The sequence below is a fragment of the Lissotriton vulgaris genome, chromosome 3_1 (assembly GCF_964263255.1).
Source record: "Lissotriton vulgaris chromosome 3_1, aLisVul1.2, whole genome shotgun sequence".
Lineage (NCBI taxonomy): Eukaryota > Metazoa > Chordata > Amphibia > Caudata > Salamandridae > Lissotriton > Lissotriton vulgaris.
This window is the reverse complement of record NC_141689.1, coordinates 1245332930-1245348208: the sequence shown is the minus strand read 5'-3', so window position 1 is coordinate 1245348208 and position 15279 is coordinate 1245332930. Positions and strand designations below refer to the sequence as shown.

The 15279-nt window shown below is 53.3% G+C and overlaps 1 protein-coding gene across 1 annotated transcript in view; it reads left to right on the top strand.

Annotated features, from left to right (window-relative positions):
• LOC147727733 (uncharacterized) overlaps positions 1 to 15279 on the top strand; it is a 152426-nt gene that overhangs the window by 10457 nt on the left and 126690 nt on the right. Inside the window, exon 2 of the mRNA XM_086961731.1 lies at positions 14718 to 14844. Within this exon, the coding sequence (XP_086817857.1) occupies positions 14718 to 14844 (127 nt within the window). The remainder of the gene's footprint in view (positions 1 to 14717; positions 14845 to 15279) is intronic.

Below are 15279 nucleotides of genomic sequence, written 5' to 3'. Positions count from 1 at the left end.
GGACCATTAGAAACTGCACAAGTTGTAATGGGAGTGCACAACACTCCATGAGTTAAATGCATTTTATCTGTGGTGTTCATATGCGGCCACGAATCAGTAATCCATCCCAATTTCTCAGAAGCGGTTTCTTTGATATATACTTAATACTCTCCTTGAACTATTTTGCTTCTTAAATTCACTCGAGATCATATGTCATTTGAGGGATACGTGATTGTTAGGGAATACATGTCTTACTGAACTTTCCAAAATATTTGTAAATCGGGTATGGGTAAGCCCACTACTAAATATTTATTTTACTTCTGTCAAAGTTATGTTATGTTATGTTATAACAATTTATTATGCGCACAGCGACTCCAGCGAAGGAGCGTCCCTGCGCAGAGACAAGGAGCAACATAACACAACAGGAAGATAGGGCCTCAGAGAGATGGCTAAAACAGGAAAGTCTTAATGGCTCTACGGAAAGACAACAGGTCCTCAAGCAGTCCGATTTCAACTGGGAGGGTGTTCCAGATTAACGCAGCTTTCACCCTGAAGGAGCGACCCCCCATCCTGCTGAGCCTAAATCTGGGGACAACAGCAAGGGCCTGACCTTGAGATCGGAGGTTGCGGGTGGGGGCATAGAAGGAAATTGAGTTGGCCAAAATCTCAGGGCCTATACCTCTTAGGATTTTAAAGGTCAAACAAAGGACCTTAAAAAGAATACGCTTCCTTACAGGGAGCCAATGCAGGGAGCGGAGGACATTAGCCACCGGGCAGAATCTAGGTAGGCCGACAATGGCTCTCGCCGCGGCGTTTTGCACCCGCTGCAGACGAGTTAACTCAGCCTGGTTAGCCCCAGCCAGCAAGGAGCTTGCGTAGTCAAGACGGGAGATGATGGTTGCCTGGACTACAAGCTGTCTGGTAGGGGCATCGAAGAATTTAAGAATTGGTCTTAAACCTCTTAACAATCCAAAGCAACAGGCTGCAATTTTTTTGGTGTGCCCTACGAATGTGAGACCAGCGTCTAACCAGACCCCTAGATTCTTCACCTCCGACACCGGGGTCGGAGTAGGGCCCAGCTCCGAAGGCCACCACTGATCGCCCCAGAGCTCCACTCCCTTCCCGACAACCATAACCTCTGTTTTTGTGGCATTAAGCTGGAGACAGTTACCTGTCAACCAGCTGGCCACCGCCTTCAGTCCAGACTGAAACCTGGGGGCATCCTGTTCCGCATCCCCGCTGAGAGTAACCGCCAGCTGTGTGTCATCGGCATATGAGACCAAAGTTAGGCCCCACAGCCTTGCGACATCAGCCAGCGGTCTCACGTAAAGGTTGAACAACGTGGGACTCAGCGAGGACCCCTGCGGAACCCCCATGGCCAGAGGCTGGAACCTGCAGCGCCTGGCCACCGATACCGATCTCTTCGAGCTGCTGCAGGAGGATGCTGTGAGACACAGTATCGAAGGCTGCGCTGAGGTCTAACAAAATCAGCGCCGCCGTCTGACCAGCATCCAACCTCGCACGGAGATGTTCCACCATCACAAGAAGGGCAGTCTCCGTGCTGTGGCCAGCACGGAAGCCATTCTGTGTGGGATTGAGGGCATTGGACCGGGCTAGATGTTCAGACAGGGCCAGATTGACATAGGCCTCTGTCAGCTTAGCTGGCCAGGGTAGCAGCGAAATGGGACGGTAGCTTTCCGGCTTAGACGGGTCAAGGGAGGGTTTTTTAATAATCGGAGACACCACCGCCTGCTTCCAACTAGTTGGGACTACCCCCGACTCCAGGGAAAGATTGACAAGGGAGCGTATAGCCGGGCGTCCCAAAAAGGTCTGGTCTCGAAAGAGGGCAGGCCTCACTGGATCAGATGGAGACCCAGATTTAACTTGCATAGCAAGTTTGTCAAACCCATCCAAGGTGAGAGGGGGAAAGGAGAGCAGAGTGGTCTGATGAGGAGTCTCCTTGGAGCTACCCAGCACATTTCCAATACTAGGGAATGTCTGATATATAGCCTGGACTTTTCCCAAGAAATAGGATGCGAGGGATTCGCAGTGTGCGACAGAGCTCTCAGCCGTAGACGTAATCCGCTTTGACATAAGATCTTTAACCGCCTTAAAGATGGCCTTCGACGGGTTAGTGCTGTTCCGGAATTCCTCGGCATAGAAGGCCGCTCGGGCACGGCAAATGGCCCGGTGGTAGAGCTTGACGGACGCGGCATATGCAGCTTTTAACTCAGCCCCATATGTCTTCCGCCAGGCCCTCTCCGCCCGTCTACAGGCTCCCTTCAGGGCTCGCAGAGCATCATCATACCAGGGGCTTGACACACGAGGATTGATCTTCGTCGTTACAACAGGTATCAAGGCGTCCAGAGCCCTAGTGAGCCAAGAGCAGAAGAGGTCATACCCCTCTTCTACATTATTCAATGGGCCCAGGGGCTCCACTGACAGAAGATGGTGGAAGTCTTCCAGCCTGAGTTTACTCCAGGATCTCCTGGGTACCCGTCTGGCTGAAGAGGCAGAGGTAGTGGCTGATGTAGGACAACAGATGGACACCAAAGAATGGTCAGACCATTCTACAGGGGCAATCGACGTGACTTTAGCCTCTGTTAGATTGGTGAAAAAAGGGTCAAGAATATGTCCCCCGGAATGAGTAGGCTGGGAGACCAGCTGGGAAAGTTGAAAGGCCTCTAAGTCCAAAAGAATACTACGTGCTGTCAGACTGGAAGGTGTGTCGAAATGCAGATTTAGATCGCCCAGAATGGAAAAATTGGCGCAGTCAGTGATCAAGGTGGCAACAGTGTCCGGGAAAGCATTCCTGAACGCCACGTCACTGCCCGGCGGACGATACACCACCAGAGTGTAAATTCTGGGCTGACAGAGACTTTAAAAGAGGCACTTTCACAGCCAGCAGTCTTAAGGATGGTCCACACACAGGGAAAGCTAGACCTCACTATAAGGGCTATTCCCCCTCCTCTAGATAGCCTATTCGCAGTGTACATAGAGTAGCCAGGAGGGCATACAAGATTGGGGATGGCAGTGTCGGCTTCCTGAAGCCATGTTTCGGTTAAGGCAAAAATATCTGGGGCTTCATTCTCAATCAGATCGTACACGTTCTGCTGATGTTTCAGGATCGACCTGACATTGAGATTCATGATCCGCAGTGAGGAAAGTAAACCCCTGCTGTGCAGGGCGGCAGAGGGACTACGCCGGGGGAGAGGCAACGGGGGGTCAAGCACCAGACCATTGCAAGGGCAACGGTAAGGACCGCATAAAGGATGAACAGGCTGTTGAGTGCAGTGACAGCTCGCCTTGCCGATGGAATGCAAGCGCTCCCTAGAGTATGTTAGCATGGCGGCGGTGCTAGGTGAAAAACGCTGCCCAGAGTCCGCCACGTCCCGCACGGCCTTAGCGCGGACGGGCGCAGACGGGCAGGACTCTGGCACGACTCCGGCCATGCGAAGGACACGCCCGCTGCGCGATCCCGCTGCGCTTAGGGGAAGAGCATTAAATACGCGTTCCCCGCTGGCGCATGCGCAATGAAGCGCTGTCTGATCTTACTGCCACACTCACCCCAAACCAAGATGTCCGCCTCCCCAGGAACCAACCCGCCAAGCGGCGGTGCGGGACACAATTATTGTGCAAGTGAGGGGAAAATGCGAGGGTCAGAACGACCTAAAAGAAATTAAAAGAAACAAAATGCAGGATTTTAAAATACAGCTAACAGCAGGCGCCGTCACGCTCCTGTCAGCAACACGCTCCTTGTCAGGGGAGAGAGAACGGGGACTCGCGTTAAATACGCATTCCCCGCTGGCGCATGCGCAATGAAGCGCTGTCTGATCTTACTGCCACACTCACCCCAAACCAAGATGTCCGCCTCCCCAGGAACCAACCCGCCAAGCGGCGGTGCGGGACACAATTATTGTGCAAGTGAGGGGAAAATGCGAGGGTCAGAACGACCTAAAAGAAATTAAAAGAAACAAAATGCAGGATTTTAAAATACAGCTAACAGCAGGCGCCGTCACGCTCCTGTCAGCAACACGCTCCTTGTCAGGGGAGAGAGAACGGGGACTCGCGTTAAATACGCGTTCCCCGCTGGCGCATGCGCAATGAAGCGCTGTCTGATCTTACTGCCACACTCACCCCAAACCAAGATGTCCGCCTCCCCAGGAACCAACCCGCCAAGCGGCGGTGCGGGACACAATTATTGTGCAAGTGAGGGGAAAATGCGAGGGTCAGAACGACCTAAAAGAAATTAAAAGAAACAAAATGCAGGATTTTAAAATACAGCTAACAGCAGGCGCCGTCACGCTCCTGTCAGCAACACGCTCCTTGTCAGGGGAGAGAGAACGGGGACTCGCGTTAAATACGCGTTCCCCGCTGGCGCATGCGCAATGAAGCGCTGTCTGATCTTACTGCCACACTCACCCCAAACCAAGATGTCCGCCTCCCCAGGAACCAACCCGCCAAGCGGCGGTGCGGGACACAATTATTGTGCAAGTGAGGGGAAAATACGAGGGTCAGAATGACCTAAAAGAAATTAAAAGAAACAAAATGCAGGATTTTAAAATACAGCTAACAGCAGGCGCCGTCACGCTCCTGTCAGCAACACGCTCCTTGTCAGGGGAGAGAGAACGGGGACTCGCGTTAAATACGCATTCCCCGCTGGCGCATGCGCAATGAAGCGCTGTTGGACAGGCCACATGAAAGGCCGCTCTCCCCCGGCCCGACCAGGCCTGAGCCCGGTCACGCAGGTACTACACACCGCCCTTGCACGTCCTCCGTCCCCTCAGGGACCCCTGCCCTCGAGCATGTCAACCTCGTGGGTCCGATCCACTGCCAACCTACGCGCCCATCCTGGGGCGCCATCTTGGACACTCCCCCACGTGGCCGCCTGGCCCCCGGCCGACCTCAACCCTGGGCCTGGCCAGGCCTCAGACTTCCCGGCACCACCATCCACCCAGGAGGTGAGCGGGCTACTTGGCAAGTCAATGGGAGAAGGAGGTGTCGATGGCTCTCCACCACCAAGTGCCGCTCGCCCATCGCCTCCCCGGGCGTTGGCTCCACCCCCCTGCTGGGTGTCTGGACTCCCTCATCCCGGACCTCCCGACCTCCAAGCGCGAGGGTCCGGACATCAAAGCATACCAGCCCTATAACTGGGGCAGCTCCAGAGCAGGAAGGCAGTTGTATCTTGGAGTCGAGAGACGTAAAGAGGAACTCATCCTAGGCGGACTACTGGCGCTGCCGTAGCTCTGTCTTGTGCATCATCGTCCTGCCTGTTGGCGCTGCCACAGCCTTCGCAACCTTCATCTCCTTCATCGTCGTCGGGACCTGCTGGCGTGGCCGCGGACCGTTGTAACCGTCATCTTCACCGGGACCTGCAGGCTCCGCCGCGGACCGTCGTTTTTCCTTCGTCCATCTCGGGACCTGCTGGCTCCGCCGCGGCCCGATCACCTGGAACGCCGAGCTCGAGGATTGAGAGCTATTTTCCACTCATTGGTAACAAGACTGTCCCGCTACCCCTTTTCCTCCACCAGAGACCAGAACCGAGGGGACCCCTGAGTCCAGACCTCCTTGTATCATATCAACGTAACCTAAGAATTGCATATAAAGTCTCGTTAAACTTCAACCTTGTGTGGTGTCCGTCTGTGGGGGGGAAGTTACTTATCTGTACAGTCGTTGGAGACGGCTCTCCCCGGAGACCTCTCCCCGTGGTCTCGGCCGACCCTCCCGGTCCGTCTAACATTGGTGGCCAGCGGCGGGATCCGAATCACCGCATAACGTACAGAGAGTAGCTCACCCCACGACGAAATCACAATGACAACTAAAGAAAGCGGATCAACCGAGAAGTTCCAAATGGAGAAATTGGAGGAGTACAGCCATCGTGAACTAAAACAATTCTGCATCGAACTGGGTATCGCTACCACCGGACTAAGCACCAAAGACGATTTTAAGCATGCCCTAGAATCTTGGGCAGAGACCGGGGCTGCCGGAACCCCCGATCAGAGCACCGCAGAAAAAACCACCACGGCCCCTGAAGGGCAAAGAACGGGTCTCTCGCAAGATGAGATCCAGGAAAGAGAAAGAACCCGACTACACGAGCTAGAAATGGCCCGGCTCAAAATGGACGTTGAACTTAAGTTGGCCGAACAAAAAATCAACTTAGAGCACCTGCGTCTCCGAGAAGAAAGAGAGGAGAAACAGAGACAAAGGGAGCTCGAGGAAAAGAAACTGGCGTACGAACACGAACGGAACCTAGCCGAGATCAACCTGCGCAAACAAAATAAAGAAGTAGGGGTGCCCGAGCGACCCCACACCTCAGGGGCCACAGAGAAAAAGGTACACATCCCCAAGGATGTTGTCCGAGAGTATTTCCGAGAGGACGACATCCAGCAATGGTTTAAGGCCTATGAAATCGCTATGACTGCACACCGGATCGATAGAAGCGATTGGGGAGCCGGTCTATGGGGGAGATTCCTCAATGAGGGCCGCGATACCCTGCTACAGCTCCCGGACCACCAGATGACCTCCTATGACCATATGAAAGCGGCACTCCTCACCCGCTATGGCCTCACACCCGAGATGTACCGTCAGAGGTTCCGAGACTGCACCCGCATCCCGGGTACAACTTGGGTGGACTATGTAACCTACTTTAGCCGAGCCTTCGAGGGCTGGATCAGAGGAAGCAACGTCACGACCTACGAACAACTGTTCAATCTGATGGTATGGGAGCATCTGTCGAACAATTGCTTCATTGAACTCCGCCAGCACCTCCTCGACAGCAAGTTAACGGATCCCCGGCAGCTCGCAGCCGAAGCTGACCGGTGGGAGATCACCAGAGTGGGCCGGAATGGGTCCTACGAACAGAACCGGAACAACAATGGTCAGCACCGACCCAGAGGAGGAGGAGGGGGCCAAGGACGAGGAAGAGACAACGCTCCGGTCGCCCCCGCTACCAGCACCACCCCCCCGGCCAACCGGGGCAGCACCCCGGCGCGACCGGGGTACAGAGCCAATGTCACGTGTCACCGATGCCAACGGGTCGGCCACTATGCAAACGACCCAAATTGCCCGCAGTACCAGAGCCCAAGACCCCGCCAAGTGGCCGCTGCGGCCCTAGGGGAAGAACAGATCTCCGAGGAGCGGGAAGAATACGAACAAGAGCATCAAGAGTGGGAGCCAGCCGCCATGGCTCTAGCATGCTTAGGGGGGAAAGACATGGTCCCGCGGGTCCCCCTACCCGCTAACACCCAGAAGTACAGCCAATGGGTGAGCATCAATGGACGCCGGGCCGAAGCCCTTCGTGACACCGGGGCCAGTGTAACAGCCGTCCGCTGTCACCTGGTGACCCCAGAACAGTATTTACCGAACATTCTCTGCCCTGTACGATCAGCCGATAACTCGGAAAGTCTGTGTCGGATGGCCTGCGTCCCTTTCGAATGGGGAGGGGTCTCCGGCATGTTGAAAGTAACGGTCCGAGACGATGCCCCCGTAGACTGCCTCCTGGGAAATGACCTTGAAAGCTCTCCGTGGGCAGCCGTGGAGCGAAGAGAACACCTGGGGATGTTAGGCGTCCCGGACTGGGCGTGCGTCACCACCCGGTCCATGGCCGCCCGTGCCAACCACCGCCCAGAAGAACCCGAATGGCCGGCACCACCGCCCCCGGTCGCCCCAGCCGAAACCACCGACCGTGACATTCCCCCCGAACCAGCTCAACCTTCCGACCTCGCTAACCTCGACCAGTGGCCTCAAGAGGGGGGGCCCACGCAAGAACAATTTCGCCAAGAACAGAAGACCTGTCCCTCCCTCGAGGGACTCCGCCAGCAAGCGCTCGCCCAAAGCGCAGGAGATACCTCCGGTACTCATTGGGTCTACTGGGACAATGATCTGCTGTATAGCGAGCAAAGAATCGCCGAGCTGGGGGCCAACCGAGTATTAGTGGTGCCCCTCCGTTTTAGAGACTTTCTGCTCAACCTGGCCCACGATGTCCCCCTGGCAGGACACCTGGGACAAGATAAAACCTACAGTCGCCTAGTGACCCACTTCTTCTGGCCTAAAATGAGGAACGATGTGCACCAGCATTGCCGATCTTGCCCCACGTGCCAAGCCAGTGGAAAGAGCGGCCGCAAACTAAAGGCTCCCCTGCAACCTTTTCCTGTGGTCACTACCCCGTTTGAGAGGGTCGGAATAGACATTGTGGGGCCCCTGGACCCGCGCACAAAACAAGGCCATCGATTCATCTTGGTGCTAGTGGACCACGCCACCCGCTACCCTGAGGCTGTCCCTCTGCGGACTGTGACAGCCCCGGTAGTCGGCCGGGCTCTGATGGGGATCTTCTCCCGTGTGGGCTTCCCCCGAGAAGTCGTCAGCGACAGAGGCACGAACTTTATTTCTAAATACATGAAATCCCTCTGGCAACAGTGCGGGGTCACCTACCGATTCACGACCCCCTATCACCCTCAAGAGAACGGACTCGTTGAGCGGTTCAACCGCACGCTAAAGGGGATGATCGGGGGGTTGGAAGAGCCCCTCCGTCGCCAGTGGGATGTGCTGCTGCCGTGCCTCCTCTTCGCTTATCGAGAGGTCCCCCAGAAATCCCTGGGCTTCAGCCCATTTGAACTGCTATATGGACACCCAGTGCGGGGGCCGCTCAGCCTAGTCAAAGAAGGCTGGGAGATGCCTCCGTTAAAGAACCCTCCAGATGTCTTCCGGTATCTCTTAACCCTCCGCAACCAGACCCGGCGGTTCCGGGAACTGGCAAAAACCAACCTAGAGGCCAGTCAAGAGGACATGAAAAAGTGGTATGACCGGAATGCCTCATCCATTGAATTTGAACCTGGCCAACAGGTATGGGTGATGTCCCCCACCGAACCATGCGCCCTACAAGACAAATGGACGGGGCCCTTCAAAGTAATCGAGCGCAAGGGCCCTGCCACCTATCTCATCGACATGGAATCCTCCCGGAACCCACTCCGGGTCCTCCACGCTAACAGACTAAAGCCCCACTTTGTGCGTACAGAACTCAGCCTCCTGATGGCCACAGACACTGGGGCTGAAGAAGACTCCGAGCCCCTCCCTGACCTCCTACGGACTCGGGAGCAAGACGGCTCCGTGGATGGGGTCCGACTCTCGGAGGCCCTCACTAGAGAGCAACGCCAGGAATGTCAAGCCCTCCTATCACAGTTCGCCAGCCTGTTCTCCCTCACCCCAGGTGTCACTTCCTGGTGTGTGCACGATGTGGACACGGGGGACAGCCCCCCTATCCGCCACCGGGCCTACCGCGTGCCAGATCGGGTACGGGCCTGCATCCAAGAAGAAGTAGCCAAGATGCTCACACTCGGGGTCATCGAGGCCTCAGACAGCCCCTGGGCCAGCCCTGTAGTACTGGTCCCCAAAGCAGCTGCCCCCGGCACCACACCAGAACTCCGGTTCTGCGTCGACTACCGGGGCTTGAATGCGGTCACCCGAACAGACGCACATCCCATCCCCCGGGCGGATGAACTGATCGACCGCATGGGAGCTGCCCGCTACCTCAGTATCTTCGACCTGACGGCGGGCTACTGGCAGATCGGCCTCACACCCCGGGCGCAAGAACGTTCTGCCTTTTCCACACCCGATGGCCATTACCATTTCACCGTCATGCCCTTCGGCATGAAGAACGCCCCAGCGACATTCCAACGGCTCGTCAATCAGGTCCTGGCGGGGCTCGAAGGATTCAGCGCCGCCTACCTAGACGACATCGCTGTGTACAGCCACCATTGGTCCGAGCACCTCCACCACCTCCGAGCAGTGCTGCAAGCCCTACAGCGGGCTGGCCTCACGATCAAGGCCAGCAAATGTCAAATTGGGCAAGGATCTGTAACCTACCTCGGGCACCAAGTGGGAAGCGGCCTGGTGGCCCCTCTGCAGCTAAAAATCGCCGCCATCCAGTCCTGGCAGCCCCCCATCACCCAGACCGAAGTACGAGCCTTCCTGGGCCTCACAGGCTACTACCGAAGGTTCGTGAAAGACTATGGGACTATAGTGGGGCCCCTCACAGAACTCACGTCGAAAAACCAGCCCAAGAAAGTCAACTGGACCCCGGAGTGTCAAGCTGCCTTTGAACAATTGAAAGCCGCCATGTGTTCCGCCCCTGTGCTCCAGGCCCCCGACTACAGCCGGGAGTTCGTCGTTCAGACGGATGCCTCCGACCATGGCATTGGGGCAGTCCTATCTCAAGTGAACATCGACGGCCTTGATCAACCAGTGGCCTTCATTAGCCGGCGACTCCTACCACGGGAACAGCGCTGGAGCACCATAGAGAGGGAGGCCTTCGCTGTGGTATGGGCCCTCAAGAAGCTCCGGCCCTACCTTTTTGGCACGCACTTTCGGGTACAGACCGACCACCGACCCCTGCAATGGCTGATGCAGATGCGGGGGGAAAACCCGAAGTTACTACGCTGGTCCATCTCCCTACAAGGTATGGACTTCACAGTCGAACACCGGCCTGGGCCAGATCACGCCAACGCGGATGGCCTGTCCCGGTTCTTCCGCCTCGACGAGGAGAGTCCCCAAGAGGATGGGTAACTCTCCCCGCCTTCAGCTGGGGGGGACGCATGTTGGACAGGCCACATGAAAGGCCGCTCTCCCCCGGCCCGACCAGGCCTGAGCCCGGTCACGCAGGTACTACACACCGCCCTTGCACGTCCTCCGTCCCCTCAGGGACCCCTGCCCTCGAGCATGTCAACCTCGTGGGTCCGATCCACTGCCAACCTACGCGCCCATCCTGGGGCGCCATCTTGGACACTCCCCCACGTGGCCGCCTGGCCCCCGGCCGACCTCAACCCTGGGCCTGGCCAGGCCTCAGACTTCCCGGCACCACCATCCACCCAGGAGGTGAGCGGGCTACTTGGCAAGTCAATGGGAGAAGGAGGTGTCGATGGCTCTCCACCACCAAGTGCCGCTCGCCCATCGCCTCCCCGGGCGTTGGCTCCACCCCCCTGCTGGGTGTCTGGACTCCCTCATCCCGGACCTCCCGACCTCCAAGCGCGAGGGTCCGGACATCAAAGCATACCAGCCCTATAACTGGGGCAGCTCCAGAGCAGGAAGGCAGTTGTATCTTGGAGTCGAGAGACGTAAAGAGGAACTCATCCTAGGCGGACTACTGGCGCTGCCGTAGCTCTGTCTTGTGCATCATCGTCCTGCCTGTTGGCGCTGCCACAGCCTTCGCAACCTTCATCTCCTTCATCGTCGTCGGGACCTGCTGGCGTGGCCGCGGACCGTTGTAACCGTCATCTTCACCGGGACCTGCAGGCTCCGCCGCGGACCGTCGTTTTTCCTTCGTCCATCTCGGGACCTGCTGGCTCCGCCGCGGCCCGATCACCTGGAACGCCGAGCTCGAGGATTGAGAGCTATTTTCCACTCATTGGTAACAAGACTGTCCCGCTACCCCTTTTCCTCCACCAGAGACCAGAACCGAGGGGACCCCTGAGTCCAGACCTCCTTGTATCATATCAACGTAACCTAAGAATTGCATATAAAGTCTCGTTAAACTTCAACCTTGTGTGGTGTCCGTCTGTGGGGGGGAAGTTACTTATCTGTACAGTCGTTGGAGACGGCTCTCCCCGGAGACCTCTCCCCGTGGTCTCGGCCGACCCTCCCGGTCCGTCTAACAAGCGCTGTCTGATCTTACTGCCACACTCACCCCAAACCAAGATGTCCGCCTCCCCAGGAACCAACCCGCCAAGCGGCGGTGCGGGACACAATTATTGTGCAAGTGAGGGGAAAATGCGAGGGTCAGAACGACCTAAAAGAAATTAAAAGAAACAAAATGCAGGATTTTAAAATACAGCTAACAGCAGGCGCCGTCACGCTCCTGTCAGCAACACGCTCCTTGTCTGGGGAGAGAGAACGGGGACTCGCGTTAAATACGCGTTCCCCGCTGGCGCATGCGCAATGAAGCGCTGTCTGATCTTACTGCCACACTCACCCCAAACCAAGATGTCCGCCTCCCCAGGAACCAACCCGCCAAGCGGCGGTGCGGGACACAATTATTGTGCAAGTGAGGGGAAAATGCGAGGGTCAGAACGACCTAAAAGAAATTAAAAGAAACAAAATGCAGGATTTTAAAATACAGCTAACAGCAGGCGCCGTCACGCTCCTGTCAGCAACACGCTCCTTGTCTGGGGAGAGAGAACGGGGACTCGCGTTAAATACGCGTTCCCCGCTGGCGCATGCGCAATGAAGCGCTGTCTGATCTTACTGCCACACTCACCCCAAACCAAGATGTCCGCCTCCCCAGGAACCAACCCGCCAAGCGGCGGTGCGGGACACAATTATTGTGCAAGTGAGGGGAAAATGCGAGGGTCAGAACGACCTAAAAGAAATTAAAAGAAACAAAATGCAGGATTTTAAAATACAGCTAACAGCAGGCGCCGTCACGCTCCTGTCAGCAACACGCTCCAAAGGATTATTACAAATCATGTTTTTCATTCATTCCTCATCACTTGCTTACTAGAAATGTGGCATCACCAACCAAAGCAGGCACAATAGGAATACAAACCTTTGTTCTGCTTTGCATGTTCAAAATTAAGTAACAATACATGAGGAAGGACCTGCACGGGTCCCGACAGACAGTGTGACTCATAGGGCAGAGCAAGATGATTCAGATTCAGAGATAAACATAACGACAATGTCACATGCTCTTGAGCTCCGAGACAACTGGAAAATGTCTTTGGAAAAGTTAGCTAGGGGGCAGAAACAGTGGGATACTGCAAATCAACCCCTCCCCTAGTGTAAAAATGTGCCTTCTGCATCGCCTAGCAAATTTTGGTAATATGTTTCAAACTCTACCTGCCATATCTATTAACAGAGATGCTAAGCTTCATTTACAACTTGTAGCTAACTGGTATTTAACAATTTATTTGGTGTATGTTTGTACACTCCACAAGAATACACGCAGGGACGTGATTGGTAATGCTCAACATACTAAAGAAATATAATAACTTGTATTGCTTATGGTCTTGTTGTATTAACATTGTTTGTCCCAGAAACCAATTAACTATACTGATGACATTAGGTAAATGATGTATTTTAAGCAAATGCACTGCTTTTTTAAAGTAATGTTTCTCTTTTCCTAAATATGAATAAGATATTGTACTTAATTGTTTCTACAGAGTTTTGTCATGTTATGGCGTTTTCATCTACCATATACCATGATGTGTATGGAGGTATGTCTGTTGTATGCTTGCATTAGAGGCTGGGACCAAGGTTCTGATCAGTGCTTCCCAACGCCCAGGATTGAGGATGCCCTTAAATATTGTAAATAGTCTCTTGGCAAAGCAGGTGGCCAAGAATATATTTCTCATCTTGGAAAACTTTTATATTGGCATGAAATACTGAAGTAATGGGCAAGTGGTGCACAGTATGTCAAATGTCCTTATGGCAGAATAAACAGACCAATGCGAGTGGGATCATTTCATCCTAAAATTCAATACAGTGGTGAAGCACTGATAATCAAATTATCTACTGTGAATGGAATGGGGGAGTAAAACAGTGAATACAGTTAGATACAGATGAAAGGGAAAAAATAAAAAATAGTGAGTGCTAGATTTTAACTGGCGTTTCTTTCATCATGACTGAAGCAGTGCCCTTTGAAGAGCACTCGGCCCCTCTCCTGTCAGACTTCCTTCTTTGTTCTCTTACTGATTTATTTATTTATTTATAAAGTGGTCTTCATGATGCTGAAGTGGGGTTTTTCCTGCCTCATTTGCACTGGTCCCACATAGTTTGGCATAGCATTTAAAGTCACTATAACTGACGAAAGGAGGGTAAGAGATGACTTCAACATTAAAGGTATGACCCCTTGCTCTTCGTCTCTCCCTCTCCGCTCCCAAATATTTTGCCTGGCTTTTGACCAGCCCACAGAGGATGTTGAGCAGGCAGGCCTTTGACCTCCCAAGTCATTTGAAAGAGGTGACTGCATGTACTCGGAGGGTGGCTCAGAAGTAATCATGACAATTACACTGAGGAATGGCAGTCATATATTCTTTTAGACAAATTGCTAGTATCAACACGCCCAGCGTTCTTCAAAACGTTGATCAGGCCGACCATATATTTGTGAGTTTTCTGACCATACCCTCTCTTCCTACGTGGGTAAAAGAAGACCCACAGTTAGAATACTGCAGTTTGCACATGTCTACCATATTCTGACTATCATTACATATTGAAATGTGGAAACTCATTCGGAGATGAGAGCTATCCCACAATCTATCAGTTACCCATGTAAAATTTCAGCACGTTGAATACAAGCCCAGAAATCAGGGAGGTGGCCACTTTTTAAGGCTGCATTTCAGTTGTTACATGATTTTCTACTCTTCCTACTCCTAAGCACTGGGTGCTCTAGTGACAGATCTTCTGTGAGCTCACCAACTAGTTGATATTGCTTTATTTTTTTGTCTGAGTGATGTTAGTGATATTGAAAGCTGTCAGGCTGTAAAATATTGTGTGAGTGGATGTTCTATTTCACCTCCATTTGTAAGCTGTTGGAAACTGTGGCTGTACTGCTAACCAATCTGTGATATGTAACTATTAAGAAGCTCATTTTATTGAATTCCTGCTGGAGGGCACTTAACAGTATTGTGCTTTCCATGCATTAAAATAAGAGGGACGAGATGGGAGTAAATGCCATGTTACTAATCCATGTAGTCTCATTTATGTTTATAGCTGAGGGAAGTGACTGACTTTACCATGATCTGTTGTTTTAGGCACAAGTCAAATTCCGTGATGTTGCTGCATTTTTCACTGAAGAGGAATGGAAGCTTTTGCACAGGTGGCAGAAGGAGTTTTACAAGAATGTGATGAAAGAAATTCATCAAGCCCTAATTTCGCTGGGTAAGTACATAGATATCCATCTTATAGTTTATTATTGAAAGAAACGTTTTATGATGTTTATTTTTTCTGTTGTATTTAAGGAATTTTTTTAATATTGTTTTATTATCCCTCTTTATTTGAAATAAGTATACTCTTCGTGTGTTATCACTTTTGTCTCATTGGTATTAGATGTAATATAGAATGCTTTTTGCACAGCAAATACTCTATTTTGGAACAAACCAACATTGAAGGGGGGTGGTGTTATTCCTAGCTGAAAATAGGAAGAGGTCCCCCATAGGGGTCATACGAAGGGAAATTGCACTACACTCTGCAATCACAAGGGCCTTTAGGTCTGGTCGCTGTCTCAGTGTTATTTCCAGCAGGGCAACCACACCCTGCCTCCAAGCAGAGCTTTTCACTCCCATCATCTCAGCTCACCTCTCCATTCTCCACCCT